At 39.6% G+C, this 10904-nt stretch overlaps 1 protein-coding gene across 2 annotated transcripts; it reads left to right on the forward strand.

The window, feature by feature from the left end:
- Positions 1-350: 350 nt before the first annotated feature.
- LOC109068785 (NXPE family member 3-like) lies at positions 351-9017 on the forward strand. Of its 2 annotated transcripts, XM_042771405.1 has the most exons (8): positions 352-632; positions 1658-1728; positions 5636-6055; positions 6155-6570; positions 6670-6848; positions 6937-7140; positions 7499-7836; positions 8132-9017. In XM_042771405.1, exons 1-8 carry the CDS (start codon positions 566-568, stop codon positions 8324-8326), a joined length of 1890 nt encoding a protein of 629 aa, XP_042627339.1. In that variant the 5' UTR covers positions 352-565; the 3' UTR covers positions 8327-9017. The 2 variants fall into 2 exon arrangements, with proteins under 2 accessions (XP_042627341.1, XP_042627339.1); XM_042771407.1 differs by lacking the exon at positions 1658-1728 and having other exon boundaries at positions 351-632.
- Positions 9018-10904: the final 1887 nt, after the last annotated feature.

Below are 10904 nucleotides of genomic sequence, written 5' to 3' on the forward strand. Positions count from 1 at the left end.
TATTGATTCCCTTGTTTTAGGGATCGGGTATTTAAATAGCCAGCTGTAGGCTACCAGTTTCGGCCGGCAGGTGGGACTGTTGTCAGACAGAAAGATTTAAGAAACGTCATCATATATCATTTTGATCAATATAATAATCAATATAAGCCGCGAATCTATTTTCTTCCATGATCGGTTTTTAAGGACGCTGTGTTCATCTCAAATTTACTAGCAATTGAGTTTATATTCTTATAATGAATTTATTGATAAATATAGAATAAATGCTTCAAAACAGAACTAACTGTAAAGTTTTTGATTTTGATTTACGTTTAAGGTTCTCATCGCTTCGAAAAAACGCCTCCAATAAAATGGTTATTCATTCATTAGAATATCCGATAAGGCAATAAGACCTCAGTTTCGAAAGTTGTAGCTTTTTTTTTGTTTCATGAGCTAGTGCTTGTAGTCGAATTAGTAGTACAGACTAGTTGTACTCCAGAGAGAGGTGGGACCGCCAACTGCAGACAAAAACACATGGAAAAAGACAGGCTGAAAAGCATTACACAGAACTAGAAACAAAAAGCACCAAATGGATGTAATTATATGCTTTCAAAAACATGCTTTAAAAAAATCATACAAGGAAAGTCGGGAACACTGTAAGTTATATCTGAATACTTCATTGCATTTTATTTGTTTGCTAATGCACAGAAAATAATAATATAGCCTACTTATATTTAAATAGTGTAAGACTAGTGCATAAGAACAATGCATTTATTTTAAAAATGTAACATATTTTGATATTTAGTTTAACATATTTAGAATAACATGTGACGGATGATGACGCATCAGCCAATAGGTTATAATAGTAAATGAATAGAAACATTGGCTAATTTAGCACAAAATGTAAACTTTGTTAAAGAGCCCACTACTGGGGTAAGATCTGGCTAAACTTTTACAGAATATATGAATGACCTTTGATATCATTCTCATTAATATTGATATATTTTTAAAGTGCCATTAATGTAAAACACTATCTATACCAATTGTTCTTAATCCGGTTATTTTAGGGTTATTTTACTGCATCTTTGACCCCTGTTGTAGCAGAAAACTACACTGAATAAAAATATTAGGCTACAGGGACAGAATTCCAGTTAAGTTCGCAGTGGATTATACAGGTTGAAACCTGTTTTGTTTAGTTTGGATAAAAGCAAATAACACTCCCCATAGTATAAATTATATATATAAACAATTTTGTTTAAATAGTATTTTCACTTAAAACCAGAGTCTTGATGTGCAGAACCCATACTGGCTATGATTACTGACTGAAGTAATGTAATGTAAATCCAACACAATTTTTTAAACAGTGATATGGTCTTTACAATAAAAAATCTTTTTAATTTGTATAAATGTTTTTGTCTTTGGGGAATATATATACAGTATATATATATATATATATATATATATATATATATATATATATATATATATATATATATATATATATATATATATATATATATATATATATATATTTTTAGATATTAAAATAGAATTTTAGAACAAAAAAATTAAAAATAAATTGGTCCAAGTTGCTTTAAAAATTAATGGTCTCACACTAAAAAAAAAAAAAATTCAATAAAACTGTGGTAACTTGCTGTTTGGTATAAGACTGCTTTTACAGTTCACAGGGAAAGATCGTGGTTATGGAAGCTTTTTACTGGGCTTTGTATACTGGTAGTCATGTGTTTGCTGGTAAGTTCCTGAAAAGATCTATTTATGGCTGCTGTTTTTTTAATCAAATTTAATGGCATTTTGGTCCAATGTATATTGTATTTTCCTGGTACACACATCTTAAGGCCAAATTATTTGTTTGTCTGAGATCCTTTGCAATTTGCTTGTTATTAATTATGCATTGTACTTTGTACATTTATGTTTACATTTGTGTTTCTTATCAAAGTGACTTAAATGAATGATTAAATGATTACATAACAATGTTTGAAGTGTGTAAATGTCAGAAGGTTTTTTTTTCTAAAAAAAAATAATAATAATAAAAAAAAAACTATAAAAGATTCCCTCCAAATTTTACATTTTACATTTACATTTAATCATTTAGCAGACGCTTTTATCCAAAGCGACTTACAAATGAGAACAGTAGAAACAATCAGATCAACGAGAACAACAACGGTATACAAGTGCTATGACAAGTCTCAGTTAGTGTAGTACAGAACACGTAGCCAGGGTTTTTTTTTTTTTTTTTTTTTTTTTTTTTTTTTTTTGGGAATATGATGGAAAAGAAAAAAGGTAAGTACTAGTATTAGTTGGTTAAGTGCAGGCGAAAAAAGATGAGTCTTTAGATGTTTTTTTGAAAATGAGTAAAGACTCAGCTGTTCGAATTGAGATCGGGAGGTCATTCCACCAGCTGGGAGCAGTCCAGGAAAAAGTCCGTGAGAGTGATTTTGAACCTCTTTGGGATGGCAACACAAGGCGTCGTTCACTTGCAGAGCGCAAACTTCTGGAGGGTGCATAAGATTGAACTAGTGAGTTTAGGTAAGTTGGCGCCGTGCCAGTGGTCGTTTTGTAGGCAAGCATCAGTACCTTGAATTTGATGCGAGCGGCTACTGGTAGCCAGTGTAACCTGATGAGGAGAGGAGTAACATGGGCTGTTTTTGGCCTCATTGAAGACAACCCTCGCTGCTGCATTCTGGATCAGTTGTAGAGGCTTGATAGTACATGCAGGAAGGCCCGCCAGGAGAGCATTGCAATAGTCCAGTCTGGAGAGAACAAGAGCTTGGACAAGAAGTTGGGTGGATTGCTCTGACAGGAAGGGTCTAATCTTCCTAATGTTGAATAAGGCAAAATCTACAGGAGCGGGTCGTTGTAGCAATATGGTCTGTGAAGCTTAACTGATGATCCATCACAACTCCTAGGTTTCTGGCTGTCCTGGAAGGAGTTATGGTTGACGAACCCAGCTGTATAGAGAAGTTGTGATGAAACGATGGGTTAGCTGGAACCACCAGCAGTTCAGTCTTAGTAAGGTTGAGCTGAAGGTGATGGTCATTCATCCAGCTAGAAATGTCACTCAGACAGGCTGAAATGCGAGCAACTACCGTCGGGTCATCTGGTTGGAATGAGAAGTAGAGTTGAGTGTCATCAGCCGTAGCAGTGATAGGAAAAGCCATGCTTCTGAATGACAGATCCTAATGACGTCATGTAGATGGAGAAGAGAAGCGGTCCAAGTACTGAGCCTTGAGGAACCCCAGTAGCAAGTTGTTGTGACTTAGAAACTTCACCCCTCCAAGACACCATGAAGGATCTATCAGACAGGTAGGAGTTAAGCCACTGGAGTGCGGTTCCAGAGATGCCCATCTTTCTGAGGGTGGACAGGAGAATCTGGTGATTAACAGTGTCAAAAGCAGCAGACAGGTCCAGAAAAAAATGAGTACTGAGGATTTTGAAGCTGCTCTTGCCAGTCACAGGGCTTCAGTAACCGAGAGCAGGGCAGTCTCAGTTGAGTGGCCACTTTTGAAGCCAGATTGATTGCTGTCCAGGAGGTTGTTCTGTACAAGAAACATAGAGAGGCTGGTTGAACACAGCTCGTTCGAGTGTCTTTGCAATGAATGGAAGAAGGGATACCGGTCTGTAGTTTTCTAGAAGTGCTGGATTTAGAGATGGTTTCTTCAGCAGTGGGCTTACCCGAGCCTGCTTAAATGCTGAGGGAAATGTTCCAGAGTGAAGAGAGGAGTTGATAATGTGAGTAAGTGAAGGTATGACTGAAGAAGAAATCGCTTGAAGGAGGTGAGTGGGGATCGGATCCAGAGGGCAAGTAGTAGGATGACTGGACACGATAAGTTTGGAAACGTCCGTCTCTGAGAGTGGAGGAGAAGGAGGAGAACGAGTGAGCATTAGTCGTTGTGAAGTTATCCTCAGTCTGCGGCGTGGAGAATTGGTCACTGATGGTTCTTGTCTTATTTGTGAAGAAAACTGCAACGTCATCAGCTGTAAGAGTCGATTGAGGAGGAGGTGGAGGAGGCGGATTAAGAAGAGAAGATAAGGTTTTGAAGAGTGTCCGAGCGTCACAACAGTTGTTAATCTTGTCGTGGTAATATGATGTTTTAGCAGTGAAGACGTTTGCAGAGAAGGAGGAGAGGAGAGACTGATACACACTGAGGTCGGTAGAGTTTCTTGATTTAAGCCATTTCCTCTCTGCAGCCCTGAGTTTAGAGCGATGTTCACGGAGAGTACATCGGACAGCCAGGGGGCAGATGGGGTGGTGCGTGCTGGTCTAGACGACAGTGGGCAAACAGTTGTCCAAGCAGGAGGTCAGAGTGGAACAAAAAGTGTCCGTAGCACTGTTCGTGTCCAGAGCTGAAAACTGCGAGAGTGAAGGAAGTGAGGATGCAACCACAGAGGATAGGCGAGATGGAGAGAGTGAGCGTAGGTTCCGTCGAAAGGTGACCCGCGTTGGAGCGTGTGCCGCTTCAGGAGTAAGTGTTAGATTAGCAGTAATGAGGAAGTGGTCTGAGGTGTGCAGTGGAGTAACTAAAGTGTTGTCCACTGAGCAACAGCGCATGTAGATGAGGTCCAGTTGGTTGCCCGATTTGTGAGTGGCTGTAGTAGAGACTCGCTTGAGATCAAATGAGGCGAGCAGAGTGTTGAAGTCAGCAGCCTGGGGTTTATCTAGGTGGATGTTGAAGTCACCAAGCAGTACCAGAGGAGTACCATCTTCAGGATAATTTGATAGCAGCACGTCCAACTCCTCCAAGAAGTTTCCCAATTGACCTGGGGGACGATAAATGACCACAAAGTGGATTTGAACAGGGTGGGTTACAGTAACAGCATGTGATTCAAATGAACCCTGTGACCTGTAGGTGGTGGTTGAAGATCAAATTTCCAATCTTTCGATATAAGGAGACCAGTACCTCCACCCCTCCCAGTCGTACGAGGGGTGTGGGAACAAGTGAAATGAGTGGAGAGGGCTGCGGGAGTGGCAGTGTCCTCAGGTTTGATCCAGGTCTCAGTCAGTGCCATGAGGCTGAGACCAGAATGAGTAGCAATAGAAGAAATGAAGTCTGCTTGTTAACAGCGGACTGGCAGTTCCAGAGACCAAGTGGAATAGAGAGCGTCGGAGTAGAGGTCAGAGGGACAGGCCTTAGATTTGTCAGGCAGGCCTTCCTTCGACGTACATAGCGTGCTCTCCGAGTGTTAGTAGTGATAGTAGAGATCTGAAAGCACATAGTGACTACAAGTGACCAAAATAAGTATTTTGCGGAAGAGCTGTACAAAAATTGAAGGGGAGAAAAGCAATACTCAAGTGCCCTGTCGGTGTCCTTGCTCGGTGGAGTCGCGCAGGTAGAGTCGATGGTCTTTACACTCGTTGGTCTTCACACGAGGAGGCTTCACACGAGGGCTGCCGCGACCGCTGCCGCGGTGACACCTACCACTTATATATTTGCCTGATTACCTGTGATTGAAGTCAGCTTGTCACGCCTCCCTATTTAACAGACCGAAAAAACTGCTGTCCTTCTCTGTCGCTCGACTGTTTCTTCTCGACTGTTTCTTTGATTTAGAATCAAATGTATGAATCATTTGATGTTTAATAACAGTAAATGAGTAAAAATAATAATAATAATAATAATAACAGACTGTTGTATATTTGTAGGTTGTATGGTCTTATATGGGAAATGGAAGAAAAAAACACCCTTCACCCAACATTTTGTCTCAGCACTGTGCAGGACTCCAGAAACCTTTAAACTCCAGCTCTCCTGCAGGAATCAATTCAAAAGACTCAGAAAAGTCTCAGTCACTAATAAACTCTATTTACTCTGAATTTGGAATCAGTTTAGAGGACTACCTCAGGTTACAGGAGGCTGTTCACTGGGCAGATCCTGACAGATCAATCACAAATGTGTCCATGAGTACTAGTCCAGCTCACACCACATTCATAATTGAGAATCTGAAAAAGAGCTACCAAACTGGTGAGAAGCTTTTTGTTACGGTGCACGCAAAGGACTTTTATAATAAATCTAAGAGTTATGGAGGCGACTTTTTTCAAGCCAAGCTGTTCTGGAATAACACTAAGGTAAGTGATTGTAAACATTACTTGCCTGTTGTTTTTACTGTGAACTCTGCACCTGGGTCAGACAGAGAGAGCTGTACTGAGTATGTTCCTCTGTCACAGGCAAGTGTGTTCGGGGACGTGAAGGACATGCTCAACGGCTCCTACTCTGTGTGTTTCCTCCTGCCGTGGGTCGGCGAGGCCCAGGTGGCTGTGCGTCTAATTCACTCCAGTGAAGCTGTGCAGGTCCTGAAGCGTCACAGAGATACTGACTCTGACAGAGTGTACTTTAATGGATATTACGAGGGACCAGGACCAAATAAGACCAGGCTGAGTGAAACAGTGATGTGTAATGTTAAGTGGGACAAGAATGGACTAGAGCATATGGGAACTGGAGACTGTTGCTGTGAATACAAAGATCCCCATACCGAAGAAATATGGCGGTGCCAGAGACCCAAATCCCTGCCATGCAGTGCCCTTGTGTACCACTCTATGGGCGGTTATAGAAACCGTCTGACTGAAAAAGAGAAGAAGCTTATGTGAGATTAAATGACTCTTTGATCAACTTTATACTTGATTTATTTAATGCATTGATGGAACGCATGGAAGGAATGATAGACAAATGTTCTCTTTGACAGGAAGCAAACTAATAAAGATATCAATGGAGATAAGAGCATCATCAAAATTTTTTCATCAAAAACTATTGGTATGTTGGTCAATAGTTTAACCCAGAAGAACAGTACAGCACAGAGATGCAGAGATGCTGGGAAATGTGTTGCACAAAAAAGAGGAACTGATGTTCTGACACTTAGACAATGCAAGTCAAAATAACCAGTTTAGATCAATTTTGTGCAAACTCATAACTTTGTTACACAACTTACTGTTTCCCTTTACTCGTCCTGCAGATAAAATAAAGAAATGTCATCCTGGTTTACACACTCCAGTTCCAGCCGGATTTTACCTGAATGATGTGTGGACGTCTTTTGTCTGTAGCACCCGGCATTTTACAACCCAAATGACAAGCGAGTGCCTGAAAGACAAACACATTTACATGATGGGAGACTCTACTATGAGGCAATGGTTTGAGTTCTTTGTGAAAGAAGTACCAAGTGAGATAAATAGTTTCTTATTGTTTATACATATACACAGTAGTCAACATTTGAAGTGGATCAAAAAAGTTCATAAAAGTTGTCCAAAGACAAGAACGTATTTTGGTTTTAGGACAACTTTGATACAAGGTTTTGATCCACTTCAAATGTTGATTACTGTATATATGTATATATATAAATATATATATATATATATATATATATATATATATATATATTATATATTTATATATATATATATATATATATATATATATATATATATATATATATATATTATATATGTACACATATACATTGTTGTGTTATATATGTGCAATACATGGTATCATATTTGTTGGTGTCACGTTTTTTTCAGACCTGAAACAGATGGACTTGCATGTCCAATATCAGTCAGGGCCTCTCCTAGCAGTGGATGTGGAGAACAACATTGACTTACACTGGAGGGCTCATGGCCTTCCTCTGCGCACTGAGAAAACAGCGGTTGCTGATCTGCATTACATCAGTAATGAGATCAATGGCCTGGCTGGAGGACCCCACATGGTCATTATGTTCAATCTGGGGCCCCATTTCACCACGTACCCTCTGGATTTCTACACCCATAGAGTGTTGATAATCCGCACAGCTGTTCTAGCATTGTTACAGCGGGCACCTGACACTACCGTTATAATAAAGACGGTCAACACTGGTTATAAGGTAAGCCTATGCAGCAGGGGTCCTCAACTCTGGACCTCGAGATCCACTTTCCTGCAAAGATTAACTCCAACCTAGATTAAACACAACAACCTGCAACTTTGTAGAAATCCTGAAAACTTTGATTAGCTTGTTCAGGTGTGTGTGATTAGGGAAACTAAACTTTGCAGAAAATTGGATCTCGAGGTCCAGAGTTGAGGACCCCTGCTATACTGTATATCGTGTGTTCAAATACAAGGAGGCCACACTGTGATGGGAAGTTTAGGATTGATGTTGGGTTTCTCTGTCTTTATAATAGGATATTTTCGGCAGTGACTGGTATTCTCTACAATTGGACAAAATTCTGCGTTGGGCTTTTCAGGATGTTGGTGTTTATATTCTGGATGTGTGGCAAATGACGGCCTGTCACTACAGCAAAGAGAACATTCATCCATGCCCTGTCATCATCAAAAATGAGATTGACATTTTACTTTCTTTTATTTGCCCCGTATAAATTGAAATGATTAAATTTTACTACATTTGAAAATTCAGGTCATGTGCAGAAAAAACAAGTGTGTACTAAAAACAGGTCATTGCAGTTGAATTCCTGCATCCTCATGGAATTGTTACTCCTGATGCTTGTCTACTGTAGGCATACTTAAAATTTTCACAAACCTAACCAAATATATTTAAGTAGTTATATTGGATTGGGTAAATTTTTAAAATACTGATCAAATCAACAGAACTCCTCGTTAGTAAAATGGACGTATCCCCGCCTGTCACATGGAAGACCTGGTTCCGATTCCCCGATGGTGAGACCTAGTGTAGTGGGCAGTTGTGGCCTAATGGTTAGAGTTGGACTTGTAACCCAAAGGTAGTGGGTTCGAGTCTAAGTACCAGCAGGGTTTGTAGGTGGGGTGAGTAAATGTACAGCGCTTTCTTCCACCTTTAATACCAAGACTGTGGTGAGACCCTTGAGCAAGGCACCGAACCTCCAACTGCTCTCTGGGTGCTGCAGCAAAAAATGGCTGTGTGTGTGTGTGTGCTCTTAGATGGGATAAATTCAGAGCACAAATTCTGAGTATGGGACATCATACTTGGCCACACGTCAGGTCCTTTTCATTTATATAACAAAACTAAATGCCAGCAGCATGGAAAAGGTATAATATAATAATCAATTCTCTCTATCATGATTCTTAAACGATTCTGAATTCTGAGTTTAAATTTTAACCGCAGCTGAGTGATGACATTTATATATCAGCCTTTTTCTGCCACATAAAACAAAATTATGACATTAAAGTCATAATTATGACACAAAAAGTAAAAATTATAAATTTCAAAGTTGAAATTATGACATAATCATGAGATTTCAAGTCAAAATAATGACATACTTAGTCAAAATAGACTTACCCTGGAGTTAGTTCACCCTCCGCTTATGATTTAGTAATTTCATGTATGGCATATTTTCAACCTTTTATGTTATAATTTGGAACTTTAAAGCCATAATCACAACTTATGTCATAACTATGACTTTTAAAGTCATAACTGTAACGTGCAACAACGCATGATTTCTTTTTCTCACATGGCAGAAACGGGGTTCCATATGTTTCTCAGCCAGGCCAGGCCAGGCTCCAGCTCTAAAACAAAGTGGGCAATAAGATGCCTAATGAATGAGAACATACAAAATAAATATACAATGCATTTTCTTTTATTATTCCATATATTCAACATATTCTTAAAATGATTTAGTTTTCCAAAAAATATTTTATTTCCATTATCATATACATCATGTTTGATTAGTGTTATATACTTGCATGTGAATTTCAGAGAACTGAAGGAGTTGTGCTAATCTCGATAGCAAACCGTCACACTTGACCGCCTTCTACATTTTATCTTGCAGATGCATTTATGCAAATTCTATCACTTGTGACTAGCCAAATGCAGATGTGAAACCTTCCTTATAAAAATGTTTTAAAAAACACCAGTTCCAATCCCAGCTGTGTGATTTTTTTGGTTACTGAGAATTAGCACAACACTCATGCACAGTTTCAGTTCTCTAAAATTTGCAGTTTTGTGATTACCATTTGGTAACTGAACCAAACCAGGCAGTTATGAACACAGGATGGATTTAATGATAGCTGAGTAGAACTGTTCCTCAGCTGGCGAAGGAAGTACAACCTCTGCTGGGTCTTTTTAGCAATGGAGTCTATGACTGCGTTTCAGTCCATTTTTTATGCCCTTCACTCGCTAATTTCCCTCCGTCTAGTTTACTTGGATTTACGTCATTGATTACATTTCATTATTACACACTACTGGTGGAACCCTTGGAATGGGCTGAATCGGAACGTCCTAAGCCCTTGATCATTTAGAAACCGCTATGGAGTTGGTTTATTATTTACATTTTTCCTCTTACGAATTTGTTTGGTCCAGCATTCTACATGTATATAGGTATGCTTTAATTGGCTGTTATAAATGTAAAAAAAAAAATGTATATATATTATAGAGTTGTTTGGGGTGGGGATAAATTAAACGCGATCTGCGGAGTGCTTCCCAAACCTCTCCTGGAGGACCCCCTGAACGGCCAAGATGGTGTTCATCTGTGCAATCAGTATTACACGTTTCTATGCGAGGTGAGGATGATCGTGAGGCAGTGTCGAGATTAGAGACATGGAAGGGCAGGGCAGGGGGGCCTCTGGAAAGGATTAACATGAAACACTTTTCTGAAACCCTGCCTAGGGATTTTAGTTAGTTCATCTGTGCTTCTACTGTGTGGTTTGTCATCAGCCCCTATGGGTAAATAAACGAAACAGAGATAAGGCTCAGGTTTCTACTACAGACATGGCCGACTGACGAAAAGAAACAAAAGTGTCCGACGAGATGGACAACAGTGTCGGGGAGAAGAATTTGCAACATCTTTTCCATGCACTCCGAGTAAAAGTCCACCGGGGAAAAAGGGGAAATTAAAGATGAACACTGATGAGAGGGGTGCGCATCAGTGTTCCTGACATTACCTGAGCAGATGGTGCCCGTTAGCAGTTATACATATGGATACATATCGGGGTCAACGCAAGTGTTGTGTTTGACGTAATGTT

Source organism: Cyprinus carpio, chromosome A15 (assembly GCF_018340385.1).
Source record: "Cyprinus carpio isolate SPL01 chromosome A15, ASM1834038v1, whole genome shotgun sequence".
NCBI lineage: Eukaryota > Metazoa > Chordata > Actinopteri > Cypriniformes > Cyprinidae > Cyprinus > Cyprinus carpio.